The sequence below is a fragment of the Clarias gariepinus genome, chromosome 25 (genome assembly GCF_024256425.1).
Source record: "Clarias gariepinus isolate MV-2021 ecotype Netherlands chromosome 25, CGAR_prim_01v2, whole genome shotgun sequence".
In the NCBI taxonomy this organism is placed as follows: Eukaryota; Metazoa; Chordata; class Actinopteri; order Siluriformes; family Clariidae; genus Clarias; species Clarias gariepinus.
Window position 1 is genome coordinate 3050289 of NC_071124.1, and position 22225 is coordinate 3072513.

Below are 22225 nucleotides of genomic sequence, written 5' to 3' on the forward strand. Positions count from 1 at the left end.
GTACTAGCTTTGTTTAGATGTTTCGATCGTTTACAAGTTGAAAGTTTAGATCAGGTTTGTTATTTTTTTGTCATGATTTGGGAACCAGCGATCACATCTCTAGTGCACACCGGTCGTGTGTATGTAGTAGTGTAATATTTTTTTTCAGCACTCCCCTGTCTATAACTGACTGAACTGAAAAGGGTGAAAGCTTGCAGTAAAATCATTAATCAGGCTCGGGTTAGGATATACAGTACTTTGGAAACTACCCCCCACACCCCCACCACACACACACACACACACACACACACTCCTCCATGTATATACACATAGAGACGCGTTTGGACGAGACCGGCCAATCAGCGGCCACGCTCCATTTTCGACTCCGCCTACTTTTTTTCCTCCTCAGCTTCGGATGAGGCGCACGAGCGGCAGTCGCGCGACACTTTTCTCTCGCGCGCAGTCAACGGAGCGCGCGCGTAACGGACACGGACTCCGGAGCTGCTGAAAGAGAGAGAGAGAGAGCGCTTTATTCACTTTTACACCGCGGGGGTTCCCTGTGTCGGCACTTTATCACTGAGAGAAATAGGTAAGAGAGTGCGTTTTAATTATAATTTATTTATTTTTTTAAAGTAAGAAAGAAAAAAAAACAGCTTAATTATTCATCACTTCTGGTGCGTGAGTGAGAGAGTGAGTGAGTGCGCGCGCGGGTGTCCATCATGAGTTGACAGTTTTTTTTTGAATTTCCTTTTCAATTTGTGTGAGAAAATATTGCTAACAGTTAGCATGGATTATATTTTAAAACTAAGAGTCTATAATTCGGGTGTATAAGCGGTAATAAACACCGTGAGTGTGAATTCAACAGTGCCAGAGTGTTAATACAGGGGTGTAAGGGTTAATAACGGCGACATTCACTCACCATATTCACATATTAAATCTCCACACAATAAAGTGTTAATTAAACAAAATATAGTCAACCATGTACTAATTCTGTACTGTTAGCTGTTAGTGATGTGTTCAGTCGAGTGTTGTGTTAAATCTGTTTTGTAATTATTATTATTAAGTCTAAATGGTGCATCCTAACTTAATTATATAGAATAACTTATAATATTTAACAATACTTAAGCCTGTGTGACTGAGGCATTATTACAGGGATGTAGATGTTGTTTCTGTGGTGTTAGTGTCAATGTAGTTCAATAATTAACTCAAATTTAGTGTTATATATATATATATATATATATATATATATATATAAAATGCTAAATATACATACTCAACCAACAAAATGTTTATACACTTTAGGAAAAACTAAATTCTGTATAAATATTTTAATACCAAATGTATTATTAATATATGTGATATTATTATAATAATAATATGATGATGTTATTTATTTAATATACATTGTACTATTTTTATTTTCTTGGAGTGTGTATACATTTCTTAGACTTATTCTCTCTCTCTCTCTCTCTCTCTCTCTCTATATATATATATATATATATATATATATATATATATTTATATATATATATATATATATATATATATATATACACATGGTTGTAGGTGTTAGAATGGTATGTACTGTTAGTTATGTGTTTAGTCGAGTATGTGTTTATTCTATTTAGTTAATTACTATTATTAAGTCTATATGGTGAATGAAATGCTAACTTAATTAAGTAGAGCACAATAATATTTAACTTATTGTATTTAATAGTATTTAAGCTTATACGACTTAGGCGCCATTACAGGGATCTAAATATTAATTCTGTGGTGTTAGTGCCTATACTGTATGTACGTAATATTTAGCATAATATAGTATTATACTAAATATTATATTTTCGAATCCCGCCTCGGGGCCTGTGTGCATGTTCTCCCTGTGCTTGTTGGGTTTCCTCCGGGTACTCCGGTTTCCTCCTACAGTCCAAAGACATGCAAATTAGGCTAATTCACGTTCCTAAATTGCCCGTAGTGTGTGAATGAGCATGTGTATGCATGTGTGTGTGCCCTGTGAAGGTTTCGTGCCCTGTCCAGGGTGTACCCTGCATTATACCCTTAGTTTCCTGGGATTGGCTCCAGGCCCTAATTTGACTAGAACTAAATTGAGGCTAACACCACTGAATTAACATTTAAACCCTGTTATAGTGTTGAATACATGTTTAAATGCTATGAGATATTATAAGTTACACATCATCATATTCCATAGAACTAAGTTACTGTAGCATTCAACATATAGACTTAATAATAATAATAATAATAATAATAATAATAATTACAAAACACATGCAGACTTAACACATCACGTCTTTTTGCTGTCTTTTTTGTATAGTTCTTAGATAGTGTTGTTAATTTATGGTGCAAATTTGTTCTCATAGTTCTCAGCTAATCAGGTTTTTGTCTTAGCTAGTGTTGTTAATTGATGTATGTATGTAGCACCTCGGTCCACTGTATGTGGTTGAAATGACAAATGGTTAAAAAGCCTACCTGACTTAACAGAATTAACACTTACACCCGTCTATAAGTTAATACTTTTCAATTAATTTAGACATTGTTGTGTATAGAGTTAATATTGACACTACAGTAGTTCTCTATATTGTTTATTTCACTTATACAGTACAAGGCTAAAAACAATTCACATAACTTACATTAAACTCTTAGATCCTTCTTACGGTCTTTAAACACTCTCTCTGTAGATGTGTAATTCTGTTCTATAGTGTATAAATGGTGGAAGTGTTAATGCTGTAAGAAGTGATCTATAATCTAAATAACCTCATAGTGAGAACTGAATTAGGGATGAATGAACCTTAACACCTCTGAATCAACATTCACAGTTAACATTAGCGTATCAGCCGTCAGGTGTTGAATTCACTCATTGTGAACGACGGTAATTAATTATTAACACTTTTTCACAGTGATGAATCAGCTCATCTGTAGTGTTAATCATTATAGAGTTTATGTTTAGAATTAACACCTATAAAATTCACTACAGAATGAACACAGACAGACAGGCCTGTATAGTGTTTAACCTACTGTTGTGGGCGTTGAGTCAGCGTTTAGAATAATGTCTGGAGTGCCGCTGTTTAGTGTAATAGTATAGAGCTAGTTTACACCTAGCTTGTGTTGAGTCACTCATACAGGTGACTTATTTCTTATAAAAAGAAAAATATACAAATACCTCACTCTTTCAGACTTGAGATGTCCATGGTGTAATTTAATTTGTGTTCATTTGTCCTGAATATTTACACACGTCACACCTTATTGCCTTTTTCTGCTGCTTTTGAACATGCATACGAGTATACACAATACGGAGAATCTGTCACGTGTGTCTGTGTGTGTGTGTGAGAGAGAGAGAGAGAGAGAGACAGGAGAACGAGTTATCAAACTGACTAACTTCTAAACATCTCCAGGAGCTGATAGGGAAAAAAATCTTGTGAATCTATAACATTTTCTATCCATAGAGTTTTTTTATCAGTGATGTTGAAAATAATTGATGCTTTTTTTATGCATCACAGTTTGTCTACAAAATGTCTGCGCCAAAAACTGTGATTTAATTACTTACAAATGTCAGCACACAGAATCGTTATTATGAGCAATAAACGCTACATTACTTCTAGAGTTTATCACAAAGAACAAAAGCTGTCTATGGTGTTACATTTTACCGTGTCAGGAATGATATTTATAATCGAATTGAGTCGTTTAATTGTGAACGATTCGTCACATGTAACTTTTTTTTTTGTATAATTTCATTGTAAAAGTAAGTTTTGGCTTAACAGATTACCTTAATATTTGCCTGCGTAGCTAAGGATAGCTAATTTTACTTCGCTCTAATTCACCCTAGAGAAGTTTTCTTTAAGAATTAATAATTTTTTTAATGCTGAAGGAAGGAGTCTCCAGTGTCAGCGCTTTGTAAAACTCAGCGTACGTTTCTGATCTCTTCAGAACAACTTTTTTTATATTTATTTGTAAATGTTAAAAGAATCCCAAGAGGTGGGATTTTAATTGTAAATGTTGACAGATTAGACGTGGTTTTCTGCATCATGGAATATCCCTCTACAACAGAGAGCGTTCCATTCACCACGTCTTCATACCAATGTCTGACTGATTCGCGGGTGGGTAAACTCTGAATTTCACGCTAGGAATATTTACGCTAGCTAATCTGGTTTAATCTGATAGACCAGATGTTGTAGAGATGCACAGATCTGAGATAAAGTGTTGGCATCAGAGCTTAAAATGTGGAGTCATGTTGTCACGGAGACTCCTGCGATGTTTTATAGGAAAAAAAAATACTGAACACTTGCAGACACATCGCCTCGCACATCAGCTGTAGAGTAGGAACATTAGGATTGTACTGAAAATGGAAAAGTGGAATCAGTGCATCCCTAGTGGTGTAGTAGTGTCTGTGTGTGTGTGTGGGAGGATGAGGGGGGTCCAAGAACCCGCATTGGTGTATTTCAGGACATGGCTTGACGACCCTCATACTTTTTCAAGAACAGAGATTGAGCTGAGGTTTATTTCTGGCCCAGTGTGTGTTCAAACAGGAGGAAATGAAATGAAAGGGAGTGTGTATGTGTGTGTAATTATAGCACAAGCTTCATCGCAGCTTCAGAGATAAGTGAACACATACAGTAACGACTTGCTCTGGAGGGCGCCGCAGTTTAGGCGTGGATAAATGTTAGAATGTTAGAAATGGGTGGATACATGTGTGACGATAAAGAAACAGCAGATAAGAACTATTCTTCCTTTTTAAAAAGGCATATAAGCAAGTTGCATATTTAGCAACCTAACTAACTATAAATAATACTCTTTAGTAAATAAAGACTGTAAATGAATAACCTATTATTTTATAATCAATCCAGCTTTAGTTTCACACCCTTTTTTTCACTCTAAACCTTTTTGTTTTTACCAAGAGCGGTAGATACACTCAGTCCTGATGCATTTTTTTAGGAACCAAGCACTATGACATCAGCAGCACTATGACATCAGCACTTAGCGGGGCTCAGGGCCTCCACTGGAGTTCTTGCTGCATAGCTCATATACACCTGCACGTATACATATTAAACTCAGTACACTTCTTGATTTCATTGATCTCAGCTGAATAATTTTAATAACAATAATAATAAGTCATGTGATTAACCCATCAGGAAGTCAGATATTTTTTGTTGTTTGCTCAAAAGCCATGGCGATGCCTTAAACTTGTGAAACTTGCTGAAAATCGTCATAAGGTTTGCCTGGGTGGAAATAACGCAGGTGCTTGGGCCCGCTCATTGTTGTTTTATGTATTTATTTATTTTTTTAAGACAATACACTTTGAGTTAATTGCTGATATTCCTACACTAATTAAATTTACACTCATTACTGCAAATCAGGGGCTTTACAAAAAAATTTATTTATGTTTTATAATCAAGAAAAAACTATTCACTCTAATTAAATATTTTGATGTTAATAAGTGTATAATCTAACACAAATCTAACAGTCACATTTAAACATTAATGTTGTTTTATTTGTAATATAATTCTGCTCAGTGATGAAAATAAATGTACAAGTTTGTAAATGCAGATGATCTCTGGGTATAGAATAGAAAATAATTTGAGTAAAAAATGGCTGCACAATATAATTTCATACATAAACTTTAGTAGTAAAGAGTGGAGTTATATCGACACTGCCTGAGGAAAAAACACACACACCACCTTTAGCTTCGACTACTTGTGGTACTGTGGAATCTGGTGTTCAGTGCCATCAGGGAAGAAGAAAAGCTCCATAGATGTGATAACGTGGTGATTCAGTACATTCAGGTGGTCAGCTGACTTCATTTTATTGCCACATAATGATACTGAGTCTAGACCTGAGTAACTGATCAACTCCAGGTCATAACACTGTCTCCAGAGGATTGCACATTATTGGAGCATCGCTTCATGCGCTTCCCTTTTTGCCCTGACACACACATCACTCTGGAATAGGTTCACTCTGGATTTATCAGGTCACATGACCTTTTTCCATCGCTCTATAATGAGTCTCATAAACAAGTGGTTTTCTCATGGACACACAGCTGTTGAGTCCCAATCCTCTAAGTTCTCATCACAGTGTGTGTGTGTGTGTGTGTGTGTGTGTGTGAATTGAAATGCTCTTATGTTCACTAATAAACATAGCTCTGGTTTTTATGGGACATTTTTCTATCAAGCAGTTTCACAAAGTGTTCCAGTGATCTCCCATCACTCTCATTCAGGATGTTTTTGAAGACATTTCTTCTGTGAGAGTTCAGCACTGTCCTCCTAGGGTTTAATAATGAGTTGGACAATTCTTAACCCAGTTCCAGTCATTGCAAAATCTTATTTTATTTAAAAAAAATCCCTGCCAAATGCAGTGCTTGAAGGTGTTTTGGCAAAAATATCATATTATCATATTTGTGACCATTTTAATAGTATACAATATGCATTATTATAAGAGTTGCTGTTTATCATGCAAACAAAAAAGAAGAAAAATAATGCTACTTAAATTTAATTAAAATTATTTTTAATAGTGTAATTGAAAAATATCACATTATATTTTCATGTGATATTTTTTTAAATTATAACTAAATACATACATAAATGTATTTTTGTATTTTATGGTCAAAATAGTAGGATTTTTATTTCATAAAAATTATATACGCACATCATCACTTGAGCTGCTTTTAGCCTGTTATATAATTACATATATCAAAATTATCAATAAAAACAAATATCTGATACAAAGCTGTTTAGTGAAGTGTTTTATCACAATATTGTAAAATTACAGGACTGCATTCTAAAAGAAAAACAAACGGCGGAGCTTAAACAGGAAGGTCAGCAAGCAAGTCGTCTCTCTCAGTGGGGCAGCCTTTTTCAATAATGCCCTAAATTTCTTCCCTGAGTAGACAACTGACTCCCAAATGTTACACTATATGATATTAAAAAACTTTTTTTTCTCTTTAATTAAATTTGACACTCAGATTCTATTTTCCCTACAAAACGAAAACCTCCGCGAGGCAGAATGCCATTAACTAGCATTGCGTGTTTTACTGAGATTAAAAAAGAAGAAGAAAAGAAGCCTAAAATTCTTCAGTCATACTCCTCGCTTGAAAGCACGCCTGTATGCAAATGTCCTCGCACTTTTGTGTGCTAATTAGATCAGCGGCCGCCATCACCTGACACGACAATGCCCCGAGATGGAGCCTGTGATAACGCAGATTAGCCGACACCTGTAATTAATTTCACCCCAGAGTGATTTATGAAGTCGTTACGTCATTCATTGCCCTTTTTTTTCCATATTTTGTGGATTTTCTTTTTCACTTGGCCACCACATTGTCAGGGGAAGAACATGAAAATTTTTAAAACGGCTAAATATGCTAGCATTAAGTAGCATTGTTTCCCCAGTTGGCTTTCAGCGTGGAACAGAGAGGCCAGGTAATTGGAGTGGAAATGGATGATGAATGGACTGATAAAGGGACACTGTAAACAATCGAGCTCTCATCTGTATCTCTCGCGCCTCCCCTGTTATCATCAGGGACACTCGCTCAGGAGATCTCATCATGCTCCTCCCCCGTTCCAATCAGTACCAGGATTTTTTTTTTCTTTTGGACAGTGTTTGCACTTCTGAGATAAAGTTTGATTCTGATTTGCTGTGTGAGAAAAATTTTAGAAAAAGTAAAAGCACTCTCAAGATGTGGTTTATTCCTCTTACACCACACTTTTTATTTATTTATTTATTAAAGAACAATACGCTAACGATCACATCTATGCCAGTCATGATTAATTTTTCTTGATTGTTTTTCAGTTGACTTTTTTTTTCAGCTTTTTTAAAAATCAAATTTGCTCTTTTTTTATCTGGACTTTAGTATATATTTTTTCTTTGCTTCATCCTCTCTCTCCCTCTCTCTCTCTCTCTCTCTCTCTATTGCTCTTTCTGTCTCTGTTATTTTTTTTTTTGGGGGGGGGGGGGGGGGGGGGCAGCACTTCTTTGGACTGTGTTTGCACACCTGAGATATTTTAATATTAAAACCACTTAAAAATGTTGTAGAAAAAGGCTATCGTTGGTTATTGTCTCATAACAGCATGTTTTTTATTCCTTTTATACACACACCACACTTTTTTTTAAGAAGAAGTTTAATTTTTTAACTTTAGGATGACACACTAGCGATTAAAGGACGACACACTAGCGATCACATCCATGCCTTGCACCCCTTTTTTCCATTTTTCATGTTTGTTTTTCAGTTTATTTCCTTACTGTGTTTTCTGTTTTTAAATCCACTTTACTCTCTGATATCTGTTCTTTTGTATATTTTTTTCTTTGCTTTGCTTTGTTCTGTGCTTTCTCTCTCTCTCTCTCTCTCTCTCTCTCTCTCGCTCAATCCTTGAAAGAAATGTACATCGCTTTATCCAGCTTTACATAGCAGCATCAGAGTCCTTCAAAGCAAGAAAAAAACATAGCTGTACATATATACATTATACTTTTTATCCACTCTGAGTAATATTTTGTGATGTAAAACATTTTTGAAACTTACACTATAAACACTTGGCCTTGATGTTTTCCTCTCTCTTGACATTAATAACCAAGAAAACAAACTCCTTTGTCCATGAAGATGCCACTGAGAAAAGTTACACCTGGCTGGTATAAAGCGTTCACACTGGAGACTCCTTCCATAAACACCTTCTTCACCCTATCAGCCTTTAGAGATGTTCATTTTTGTTTCTTTTTCTTTCTTTTTTTTTTTGGATTACTGTTAAAGAAATGTGTCCTACACCTCCTCTTCAGTCAAATTTAAGAATCTAAAAGTTATGCTTTTTTTCTTTGACCACAATGACTTTTATTAATAAAAGAAAAAAAAGTTCCACTGGATTTTTTATTTTTTGGCATTTACTGTATAAATTACCATCTGCGTATTAATAGCGCTCTAATCCTGGTTTAATTTCCCAGCACGGAGATTCAGAAGGAAGAATCGTGCCGTTGTTTCGCTCTCAGACATGTGTGTGTGTGTGCGTGTCGGGACAACCGGCACTCGATTGACCTCCAAGGTCGAGGTCACGCCGCTCATTCCGTCGAGTTTAAGGTCAGCGTCCGAATAAATCAGATTAAACGTAGACCGAAAACACAGACGACTTTCTGTCACGGCGAGATTTCTCTCCATCATCAGTATTCCATGTGCGTGTGTTTCAGAAGGAGGGGGGTGAAGGAGCAGGCAGTTTTTTATTTATTCTACCGCACAGATGTCGAACGACAGAAATATTCATTGTGCGTTTGGAATTCTGCTTTAAGGTTTCTTTTTTTTTTTTTTGCTTGTTTTTTCATCATCAGTGCCTCTCCTGCCTCGCTGTCTGATGTGAGTCGTACTGTACCGAGAGTTCTATAGGAAGAGAACGTATTCATTACGCAAAGTTCTTTCTGCATCAAACAAATGACAAGTTCAGCCATCCGAAAGCAAGAATAAATCCGAGGAGGAGCGTTCAAACAGCATCCAGTTATAGATTCCTCATTCTAACCGGCATTCAGGATAAAACTACTGTAACATAATAAGTATTTCTCCAAACATCAAATGTAATCTATAAGAGGATAAAACAAATCTGTGGTTTTTCATTGTAACTGTTATTCTTAATTAACTAAGAATTTGTAATGAACTGATATGCGAGGAATAAAACACTTCGTGCAGTGCAGTTACAGAAAAAGAATCAACTCACTGTTGCCATAGTAACAGCTGCTACATGGTCATCATGGTGAGGTGTTTTTTTTCCTTGCTCAGTAATGGTACGTGTTAAGTTGAGACGTTTCCTGTGCCACACAGTGCATCCTGGGAGGCGGCTAGAGTCTGTCATTTTTTTTTTAAGATTGAAGACGTTGGCTTGTGGAATTGACTTTCCCCTCAGTGGATGGTGTAATTTGTAGTAAAAAGGTCTTTGAGTGAGTGTGTGTGTGAGAGTGTGTGTAAGTATGTGTGTGTGTGTGTGTGTGTAAGTATGTGTGTGTGTGTGTTAGTGTGTGTGTGTGTAGCTGATGCAATCTGCCCTGGCAGCTGCAGGTTAAATCTGAGCGCTCGTTTCACTTGGACATTATCCGTCCTCTCGGACCTGAGAGAGAGATAGCGAGAGACAGAGAGTGTGTATGTGTTTGAGAGAGAGTAAGACAGAGAGAGAGACAGATCGGGATTGTCATATCAGGTGGTTTAATGTGGTATAAGATTGTGGGCTGATGAGTTTGTGTTGATTATCATCAGTTGATAAAAGATAAAAGAAGTGGGCGTGGCCAAACATCGCATACATGTTACATCATTACAGCAAGACAAATATCTTAGCTGCTACTCATGAGGGTCGAGATTTATTCTGCTTATTGTTCTTATTTATTACTTCTTAAGAACAATAGGAGAACCTGCAAAACTAAAATACAGTTTCAAGCAACAATGATCAGCCCAAGCATCCTGACCCATTGCCACCTGGATGCACCAGAAAGACAGCGAGCAGACACCATTATGACCTAAAATTCCTCTTTTTCCAAAATTATGTTTAGACCCCCAAAAAAAGCATCATATTATGATGTCACTCAATATAATATCACACAGAAAGTTATTAAACTCTGTTTGTGCGCCGTTATGGCTGACTCGTTTGAGATAACAAAAATCCTCAGTGTCTTGAGATCTGCTAGGCCCGATTTATTGCCGATCTTATAAATTCCCTAGGGGGAGTAGCCTATATCAAATTCCAATGGGTGTGTTTTGCAAACAACCCAAAATAACTGACTTCCTATTGAGTTGAGCCCAGGACATGCAATGTGAAAGTTAAGTGAAATGCTTAAAATGCTTTAAACAGCTATAGCTGCGATTGACAGGCAGACTGTCGCTGCTTGTGTATTGTGATTTTTGTTTAGATTTAACAGCACTAATGTTTTGTATGTTAACGTATTTATTAAAGACTAAAATGCTGTGTAACCTGTGATGTTTATTGTGTAAATGCCATGTCTCATACAAAGTAATCATCTTTTCTTCCTGGCAATTTTATTCCCCACACTCCGGTGATCTAGGTGGCGCTATTGCACCAACTTACCATAAACTGGGGAAAAAATCTATTCAGTAATGTGTTGCAGTGGCTGTTTATCTCTCGCTGATTTTTTTAATTCAATTTTTAATTTATATTGTTTGGTTTCGAGATGGTGTATGGTTGCTGTTCCTTCGTAATCCTGCAGGTGGTGCTCACTAAATTTTTACACTGTATAGCATCCTGTCTGGTAAGAGCGAATACAAAAATCGCAATACAAATCGAATCACTACCTAGATATCGTGATAATAGCGTATCACAAGGTCCCTGGTGATTCAAATTCCTATAAATATGTGATAATCCTGCAAAATTCGAGTGTTAACAGAAGATTTCAGTATGTATTTTCAGCAAAAGTTGTTATGTACGTTTGAAAGTTTACAGAAATATTACCCTTTAAAAAGTGTGAATCAATTCAGAATTGAAAACAGCATTGTCGATTCAGTGGATTTTCATAGTGGCCTATAAATAATCGATTAAAACGCACAGCTTTATAAACTGTCTGACTGGCTTTTACAACGTAACCACGGAAACGCGGTACACACAAACCCGCGACTGACATCGGTCATCACGCTGTGGTTAGTTACCATCACCGACCATCTCAGGCCTAAAGGTGCTATTTTTACCACGCAGCTTATGTTTGACTTTATTTTTTTCTCTGCACGTAATGAAACCTCTCGAGCTTCTCATAATCCTCAGCAGAGCGACATGCCGCCTTTAGAAGCCGCTAATAGCACCCGACGACGCTCGGCGAAGCCCGAGGTGTCAAAATGGCCTTTGTGCAACCCCCCCCCCCCCCTCCACACACACACACACACACACACACACACACATTCTCCCGTTTCCGATGTCGTTTCCCACATTCAGCGTGAAGCGATAATGGCCTGACGCCATTAGCGCGGGTCGTCCCTCTGTCGTCATTTACAATTTCAATTGATTATTCTCAAGTCGGTCCAAAGCGAGAGTGGATCATTAGCGTGTGCGACAAATTACTGACTAGAAAATCTTGCCAAGTGTGCTGACACATTACTCTGTGTGTGTGTGTGTGTGTGTGTGTGTGTGTGTGTGTGTGTGTGTGAGAAAAAGAGAGCGCGAGAGCACAGGCTGAATAAAGCCAAAAAAAAAGTGCGTCCACAAAGCGAGGCGCTCCTGAACTCTTCGCTTGTGCAGACCCCCATGTGTGAAGAGCAAACTCGCGAGACAAACACGTGCTAATAACCTGACAGCTCCGGGGCCGCGGAGTTCAAGCTCCGAGCGCGGAAGAGAAAAGAAGACGGGATGAAATCTGTCTAATCAGGATCCTTTAACCTTTATTCTCCACTGGCCTCGAACAGCCTCCACAACATTCTCATTCCATCACTGTCCCAGACGCCGCCACGGGCTCTCGCCTTTTCATTTTATTTGTCACTGCACAGCTTAAGGGTTTTTCACTTCTATTTCTGTGCTTAATGTCAATAAATGCCATTATCGATTAAATTTTTTTTAATACGTTTTCCCCCCCTCCATCCAGCGCAAGAGCAGATTCCAAATGTCAGGCCGTGTTGTGATTGCAATCGAGACGACGTAAAGCAACCTTTTAAAATGAAACGTATCGTGATTGTAAAGACAGATCGTAAAGAAGTATTAATAAAAATTTAGGTTTAAAACCGGACCAAAAAACAGCCATGATCATTTGATTTCTCAATCAGCACAGATGCAGGGTTTATAAGAAATAATGACATGGGAGTGAATTCTAAAATGAATAAAAACAAAAACAAAGTGTAATTATATACTAAAATATTAATCACAATAATGGAAGATCCCTTTTGTGTACTTGTAGTACCTGCTTTTGATTGTGTAAAGCTGCTTGCGACAATGACAGTTATTAAAAGCGCTATACAAATAAAATTGAATGGAATTGAATTGAATTTTATCACTTGTGGGCGTGGCTTTTATATTGGTAGATAAAATACCTATTTATATTGGTGGACAAAATGTAGAATTTTTTTTAAACCTGTTAATCGCTCATCTTCATGCTAACTTTAGATTAGGGAGATAGCCAAACTAACCGTAATGAGAGACTAGGATAAGATGAGATCACTGTCATGAGTTTACGTGAAGTAAACGCAGTTAGGAACTAAAGTTCACAATGTAAGGGCCGAAGAAGCTCCCAATACCTAAAGATCAGTCCAAGTCAGTCTCCTTGGGAAATCAGGACAATCAGGAATTCTTTCCTTACTGCATCGTAAAGCATTTGTGTTCCGTGAGAACATTTTGCTTTTTATTGCTTTTTTTTACTGGTGTTATTATGCAACACAGTTTAGAACTGGGCGATATGACAAAAACATCACAACACAATAATACAAGATATCACAAAATACACTGTATTAAAGCCAGAAGTATTCATTCGCCTGCTTTCACATGCATATGAACTTGAGTAACATCCAATTCTTAATCCATAGAGTTCAATATGATGTTGGCCCCGCCCCATTTGCAGATATATTTACAGCTTCAACTCTTTTGGGAAGGCTTTCCACAGGGTTTAGAAGTTTGTTTATGGGAATTTTTGACCATTTTTCCAGAAGCACATTTGTGAGGTCAGACACTGATGTTGGACAAGAAGGCCTGGCTCGCCATCTCCACTCTAATTCATCCCAAAGGTCTTCGATCGGGTTGAGGTCAGGACTCTGTCAGTCAAATTCTTTCACACTCATCCATGTCTTTATAGACCTTTGTGCACTGGTGTAAAGTCAGGGGCCGTCCTCAAACCGTTCCAACAAATTTGGGAGCATGAGATTGTCCAAAATGTTTTGGGATGCTAAAGCATTAAGAGTTCCTTTCATTGGAATTAAGGGGCCAAGTCCACCTCTTAAAAGACAACCCCACACCAGTTTCTAAACCTTGTGGAAAGCCTTTTCAGAAAAAGATTTGAAACTGTTATAGCTGTAAAGGGTCAACATCTTGTTAAACCTTTTGGATTAAGAACCGGATGTTTCTCAAGTTCATATACATGTGAAGGCAGGTGAGCAAATACTTTTTGTGTAAACTAATGTTCAAACCTTGTTTTATTTAAACTCCAAATGAAACATGTGACTAAAAATCTGTTATAAAATCAGTTTTTAATATTATATTTTTACAACTTCTCTATTTAAGGATAAAAAGCTGCTCATATATTTACACTATTTACAATTATAACACCAGACCCACAATACTAACTAGTGGAGTAAAGGACAGTACAGATCCCTCCCAAAGGGTTAAGCACATACACTACATGATCCACTGGTTAACTTAATCATCAAAGTGCAAAATACAATTTTGAGACTCGTTCCTGAGTCAAACAATCTGCTTCATGATGCACACTAGAGCTCACAAGGGTTGCCAGATCACTCTGAGAAAATCCTGCCTAGGCAGCGATAAAGCACATCCCACTTCGATGAATATCTTCCCAAACTATAACATCAAGACCAGAACTCAAAATCAAATACTGTAGCTCAACTATACATGCTTTAATACTTTAATCTTTCACACCTCCACCATCACCATACCGTCATTTCATCACCCCACCCTAACCTGGATCCTGTCTCACCTGTCTCCATAAAGCCAACTGCTGTCGAGACTTTCGATAGTTAACCGAGACGCCCATTCATGCAGCGCCGGCAGCGCATAAAGCTTCCGAGTTGCGAGCGTATAGAGATGAGTTAGCGGCGCTGTCAGGCTGTTAAAGGTCTCGTGGGAAAGACGTGCGATAAATATCGACGACACTCTGTGAAAAAAAAAAAAACTTCTCCCCGACTCCCCGGACTACAAGCAGCAGCTCTATTAACAGCGCGCTTTCCTGATTTGCGTATTTGTCAACGAGGTGGAGGTGACAAGCAAGCCCACAAACACACACACAGAGGCTCATTTGCATTGCAATAGAGGAAGGCATTCCAGTAGTCCGGCACAATGCTGTGGGGAAGCCGCTGACCCGAGAACTCCCGCCGAGTTCTTCACACAGCTTCGATTCTCACGCTGGCTTCTCCTCCCCTCACCCAGGGAACCGCAAACAAACAGTAAAAGCAACACAGCCATATAAACACAACACACAAACACACACACACAGGTTAACAGGTTGGTGTTTGAACAGCTAGACAATGGAGAGATGCAGCAGGTCGCTCAATGAGGTTCCTTCACAAACATGCTGCTTTGTAAACATAAAAAAAGGTGAGTTTTTGGACCACCACCGATGTTGAGGAGAAAGTCATTTCCTCACAGACCACATCATCATGGCCTCTCGCGTTACGCAATTAAAGGGTCCCATCTGGTCCGGGCAACGCTCCCTGACACTAATTGTGTTAGTGCACACGGTCACTCTAGCGGGATAAAAAAAAACACTTGAACATTTAAACCCATTATCTGTTCCTGTGGAGAATAAAGTGCACATGCTGTAGTGTAGAAGAGATTAGGAGGATCGGCAATGGGGGGGGCGAGGGTCTAGGAAGCAGGATTACACCTCAGAAGAAGTTTTAGCCCCCCCTCCCTCACAGTAAGCACCATCACATGCTTCAAGCTCCTTAACACTCTTCCTGTGTTGCAACAAGAAAAGAATCGTTCAGAAGAAAAGAATTTAAGGCTGTAAGACGTCCAGCTGGCTCTGACAAGCGTGTTCGAGGAGCAGAAGGATGTTGCAATGAGATGTTGCTCTGCAGTTGCAAGCATGTGAAACGGTCATGAAGAATAAGGGTTTGATCTGTTTAAAAGATGCTCACAGCAAATATCTCGAGTCTAGCTCGATCATTTCTCCATCTTTAACCAAGCTTCAATTCATTTAAGCGTCTCATGTACTAGCTTGTGTTTTCCTATTTATATCTTTTAGACAACTCAAGATTGTAGTGTAGCAAGAACTCTTTTCTGTTGTCTTCCATTCACCAGCTCGCGATCTTTTGTCAGGGCCGTAATCGGATATTGTGGGAGATAAGTATAAATAGCCAGGGGAAAAAAACGGACAGCAGGGAAAACATTACAACCAAGATGAGCAAATCAATCATCATTCTCCAGGAGCAGTGATAACGTAGCATGCTAAAAAACCCAAGCAGTCTAGACAGCCCCTTCAAACTCAACCCTCGCCCCGCCCTCTCCGCTCACCCAGACAACCCCCCCACCCGCGCGAAGAGACGACTTCGGACGGGTCGATAAGTATCGATTACCCGCTCAGCCCCACGGAGGGAACGACATGGACCGGCAGCTCGGGTTTGCTAAGTCCAGCGAATAGAAACAGGATCCTCTCTGATGTGTTTCAAGCGCGCCACCCACACTCAATTTCCCTTCACCTGATCTCCGCCTCGCCTCCGACCGCGAGCGGGCTCACAATCCGACACGATATGTGTCTCCTTCCATTCCCTTCACCTCCACACTTAAAATTTTTTTTTTCCTTTTTCTTTTTTTTTACACCGATCTCCTAATCGAGCGCCAATATACAAATCCCACGTTACTAATCAAACGTTTACGTGAGGGACACGCAAGACAAATCTGTACTGAGTCTGGAGGAAGCAGGACGTTTCTAAGCTACCTTGTTCATCATATAGGAGAGGTGAAAGACAATTTGTGTCTGTGTGTGTGTGTATGTGTGCGTGGCGAGCTGTGCTGCAGCAGGACTTGTTATCTGTCACTGCCCGTGGCTGACACTCTTCTTCTTTTGCTCCTAATTGCCCCTGCGGGACTTATCAGGAGGGCTGCGACTGTCCGCTGTGTGCCAGAGCTAGCAGCAACGCCGGCTACGCTTAGAGCCCCTGCCTCACACACACACTACGTCCTGCCAGCTCACTGCATCCTCCACAGGTGTCGTTGATTCCCACACACACACACTCCCCCCCCCACCTCGTCCCCTCCGCCTGTCAGTCGTTACCACCACCTCACCAGTCCCTGTCTCTCCCAGGAGACTCGAAGGGGACTGTGTCTTTGAAGAGGAATAAAAACACGAAAAAAAAAATTGGGGAAAAAAATCCTCTGTAACTCCTGATGGCTCAAGGTCAGACGTAATGCTAAGTAGCCTGAAAACAGAAGTGTAAGCCCGGCGCGATACGCCGCGTTTTCTAATTAGGCCGCGAAGATGCTGCGCGTAAACATAACACGCGAGCAGGATTCATTAGTAGTATAGCTGAAAAGCTGAACCCGCATAAATGCTAACCCACCGCTAACGTCAAACTCGTACATCAAATGTATGGTGGCGTGTTCGCATGGAGATGACAGACAGCGTGAAGTCCAGGTGTCACATCTGAGTTTTATGGCGCATTCACCAGACAGCAGGGGAGCTTCTATGCTCCTCTACCCACGTCTCTGTCCCTGTCCCTCTCTCCCTCACAGCAGGTTAAAATCATAAACTAACTAAGGGTACATTTTGCATCTGGCACAAAAGCGCCCCAGATCCAATCGAACATCGGGGGGGTTTAAGAGGTCACAGGGCGCGCCGAACCGCTCCCTAAGATTTGACTAAGACGCGCCCTGACTCTAGAGTTTGGACCTCAATAACTTACACAAACTACACTCGTAAGCCTGTGTCTCCTTTGTCTTTCTTTGTTATGCCCACACACACACACACACACACAGAGCGAACCACACACACATCGAGTCTGACAGCAAATCAATACGACCCAGCGTCTATTGTTAGCTCGTTCAATTAAAGGCAGTCATAACGGAATGAAAAGCAGAACGAAAAAAAAAAAAGCTAAAGCAGCACGAGTGCGTTCATGTTTCTCCTTACTACACAGACAAATTCGGCAAACCGAGCTCTTTCATCTGAATCGCCGGCCCTTTAACCGTCGCCGACCTTCCGCTGTCGCGTACTGACGGACAAACGCATGCAAATGTCACCGCCGCTATTGTAAATCAAAACCTTCGGAGACGCGTAAATGCACTTGACGGCAAGAGCGGCTGTCTCGCCTCCTGTCCAGCCCCCCCCCCACAATCACATTTGCGAATCTACTCTATAAAGCGTGAGAAGAGAAGGGGTGGTGGGGGTGGCAGACTTCAGGAACCTTTAAGATTAATGTAGAACCACAGATTATTATGTGTGTTAGCAGAACTCTTTTGTCTCTGACCTCCGTAAGGTCAGCGCAGCAAGACCGTGTTAATTTTGCTCGTTCCGTGCCGAGCAAACTGCCCACGTTACCACTGAGCGATTCTCTGTCTCGCCCTCTCTCTCTCTCTCATTCTTTCCAAATTAGGATGTATTTATTTTTTTCTTCCTCAGCTCAATTGCTACACAAGTGCTTTATTCTTTAAATGGAGGCATTTAAAGCACACGCATATCGATTAATTGATAACAGATTCGCGAGAGCCGTTTTTTTTTTTTTTTTTTTTTAGAGTTAGCTTGTTTCGAACTACGCTCGGAGTCTGAGGCTAATTTGTCGGCCGAAGAAGCGAGCTCATGTGAGTTTTCATCTCTCCCGCAGTAAACGGGTTCCCGCAGAACTGAGCCTCCGCGTTCCGCTTCACGCCCCGCGGTCTGCGGGACACCAATTATATAGATATCAGCTCCAGATTCGCCGGTCCGACATTTCCCAAGCGCCGGCTTCTCATTAAGAGACGGTTGTAACGCCGATACAGGGTGCTCGGGTCAGCTCTTAACGAAGCCAATTAATCGTGCCTCGTTTGCCTTTTTTTTTTTTTTTTTTGCTGTATAGGTGACCCCGGACTTTTGAGCCAGGCACTCAGGACTATGAGGGTGGCAGCAACCTGCATCATACAGAGCTGTAACCTGGGCAGATAGGACCAACGAAGGAAGGAAGACAAAATGAGGACTTTGACGGTGTTTCTGTTATGGGTCTGGGTGGCGCACTGCGCGGACGCCATGGTGCTTTTAAGGGGAAAGGATGCGTCCCAGCGGGAGAGGAACATGGAGGCTCTGAAGCGCTCCAAGAGAGGATGGATGTGGAAGCAGTTCTTCCTGCAGGAGGAATACACCGGTACCGATCATCAGTACATCGGCAAGGTAGGGGAGGAAAAAAAAAAAACCATTTCACAACAATTCACTTGAAGGTTAACAAGCCTGTAAAAGCCACAAGAAGTAATTACACCCGTCGTGTAAACCACTCGGATTTTTATTGTCATTGTTAATTTTATAGTCAGGCCGCTTTGGATTCACAAAGCCCTTTAAATATCTTTTAATATCATCCCTGTTAACTGTACGTGCTGATCACTAAAGCTACAGCACTCAATGTAGGCATGAGGAGCAGATGAAACCTACAAACTTAACCCCGCTCGCTCAAGGCTTCTCCATAAAGCCAGAAGAAGTTTTTCTGTGCTCCGACTCCAAAACCCCGCTAGCTGGGTCGGCTAGTTTCTCACGTAGACATCATTCTCACCTGCTAACCTACGCCTTTATATTTCACCCCAGTACACAAGGTAGGCAGTCCAGGCCTCAGACAGCCAAGAGAAAAGTTTCATCATCATCTCTCACTCTCTCACTTTCTTAATCCTCCATCTCTATCTCAGCAGCCGTCTTTTAATAACCAGCGCCGGAGAAGATAAAAAGCGTGGGCTAGGCGATGATGGTGTTTCTCCAGCTCGGGCCCCTGCCAGGTCGTAGACGAGGAGAAGGGCGAAAGCTCTGGCCTTTAGCGCTGCCCACCATCACAGGCAAGATGGGTCTCGACAGAGGATCAAAGATTAGAATATACGATAAGAAAGAAAGAAAAGCCTCATCACTTCGACGCCTGGCTAAGGGGTCACTGCGCTGTGGGCCGTTCGTGTCGGGTTGCTCAGGGCGAAGAATTTACACCACCTCCATCTCTGGCATGAGCGGAATGTAAAAGGGGTCCCGAGAGGATTTCCGGGGTAGGGTTACGGATTTATAGACTCATGAATGTCGCTTTCTGACATTGACAAGAAAAAGAAAATCTTTTTCCGCCTCTGAAAATGTTTCTGTCTGCGGCGTGAAGAATGAGGAAAGCGGAGGAAGAATTTCCAAAAAAGTCTCAGGAGGGCTGTAAGGCATTGAGAAGTCATTGTGTTCGAATACGTTTCTGTTTTTTTTTTTTTAAATACGATCTCAACAAAATGTTCTGATTTCCACATGCAAAGAACAGGTGTGGTTTTAATTTAATTATATCTCCAAAACAATGATTCACTTCAGCCCACTCAAAGCTGTGAAAGTAATCCTCTATTCCTTCATGAGTAGTAGGAAAAAGAAAAGAAAAAAGCAATCCAGATCCACCAATCCACTGCTTTAGTGTTAAAAAAAGTAAAAAAAAAATAAATTCCCACTCAGTGCTTCACTCAAAGCGAATCTGTGACTGGAATCGTAAGACACAAGAGTTGAAGGATGGCAGGATGAGGGACGTTTGAATTTTTCGCTCATGAAACGCAAAGAGAGAAAAAAAGGGCCGTGCCTCATAGAGACAGCAGGTGTGACTGGCTCTCTTTCTAATGAATATGTATTCACCTTGATTGCACATTTGATGTTTCTTACTTTCATGTGATAAGCAATCAGAACTCAATTTCACAAGCGCTCATCTGCACATATTGGCTCGACAGTACCTGCAGGAATAGAGAGAGAGAAAAAGAGAGAGATCCTTTTGAGTTTATTGTTCTGCCTCTATAAAAAAAAGAAAGAATACTGAGGGTAACGTGACGTTTAGACAGATCTCGAGGTCACTGATGAACGATATCCCGTTCACAGCTTCACTCCGATATGGATCGAGGAGACGGCGCGGTGATGTACGTCCTGACGGGCGAAGGAGCCGGGACCATCTTCGTGATAGACCCGGACTCGGGCGATCTGCACGCCACGCGGAGCCTGGACCGAGAGGAGAAGCCGTCCTACACACTCCGGGCTCAGGCCGTCAACAAGAAGAACGGCCACCCTTTAGAACCCGAGACAGAGTTCATCGTCAAACTCCACGACATCAACGACAACGAGCCCAAGTTCGAGAAGGAGGTTTACACGGCCACCGTCCCAGAGAGGTCACACATCGGTACGTAGTTTTGTTCGGTTGTTGTTTTGGTTTTTAAGTATACTGGTTAAAGCATGGTTTGGAATTGGAACCGCATTGGACTACGGTTCGGAAGGTACCAAATTCAAATCCCACAACTATCAATTTGTCCCTGATGGGCCTTGAGCAAGGCCCTTAACCTTTAACTTTTTACATGTAAAATAAGATAATGTAAATCACTCCGAATTAGGCCATCTGCTAAATGCCTAAATGTAAATGTTTAAAAAAATAATAATTATATATATATATAGTGACATTTAAAATAGATGTATCTAATTTGTTCCGAGTTTATATTACTAAGGTAATGCATACAGAATAAATGTAACGCAGACATATAACCACTAAGCATATTTATTTAACACAGCCCACAAACTTTGACCCTGATTTTTGGATTTCTTAGTAAATATCATAATGACCATCGAATGGTGGATATTCAGTCAAGTTAGTTGCTTATCTGGCGGCATGGCGGTGTAGTGGTTAGCGCTGTCGCCTCGCACATCCAGGTCCTGGGTTCAATTCACACCTAAAGGGCGTTCACAAATTGCTTGTAGCATGTGTGTGTGTTGGCTGGCGGTCCTACCACAGTCGTACAAAATGGGAATTAATACAGTGGTCACCATTGGCCTTCACAGTCTCTAGATGGACTACAGATGTTCCTAAATGGATGGATGAATCGAGTTGCTTATAAGAAAACCTCCTGCAGCTTGACCCAAGTTGTAGTCAAACACTTCTGTAGTCCAACTCTTACTGAAAGAATAACATCCTTCTAAATCACTGTTTGTTTGTCTCCTAAGGAACTTCGGTTATTCAGGTGACGGCCCACGACGCAGACGACGAGATGTTCGGCATGAGCGCCAAACTGGTCTACAGCATCAGTCAGGGACACCCGTACTTCTCCGTCGAGTCAAACACAGGTAAGATAGTCCTCTCTGAGTGGTGTGTTTCCATCATAATCTGACGTATGAAGATTAAGAGAGCGAGAGCAAAGCACAATAAGTTGCTCAGAAAAAGAGACTTAAAAATAGGTAGAGCAAGAGAGTACTTCAGTAATGTGAAAGGTTTGCATTATGGCCCTCCCACTCGAGCACTCCAGTCGAACAAACTCAAAGCAGTTTAATCATTTTAATGTGCACCCTGGACCGTCTCCAGCAAAGGTCTTTGTTTAAACAGAAATACAAAAAGCCCCTGCAGCAGATTAGCGTCCAGCTTAACAGCGACACGGGCGCGCCCAGATGTGACACGTGTGACCATGATACGCATGTA

The 22225-nt window shown here is 40.5% G+C and overlaps 1 protein-coding gene across 1 annotated transcript in view; it reads left to right on the top strand.

Annotated features, from left to right (window-relative positions):
• Positions 1–430: 430 nt before the first annotated feature.
• The window catches only part of cdh6 (cadherin 6), a 33968-nt gene continuing 12173 nt past the window's right edge, over positions 431–22225 (top strand). The window contains exons 1-4 of the mRNA XM_053486593.1: positions 431–568; positions 18653–18960; positions 20650–20944; positions 21757–21876. Of these exons, the coding sequence (XP_053342568.1) occupies positions 18763–18960; positions 20650–20944; positions 21757–21876 (613 nt within the window). The 5' untranslated portion in view covers positions 431–568; positions 18653–18762. The remainder of the gene's footprint in view (positions 569–18652; positions 18961–20649; positions 20945–21756; positions 21877–22225) is intronic.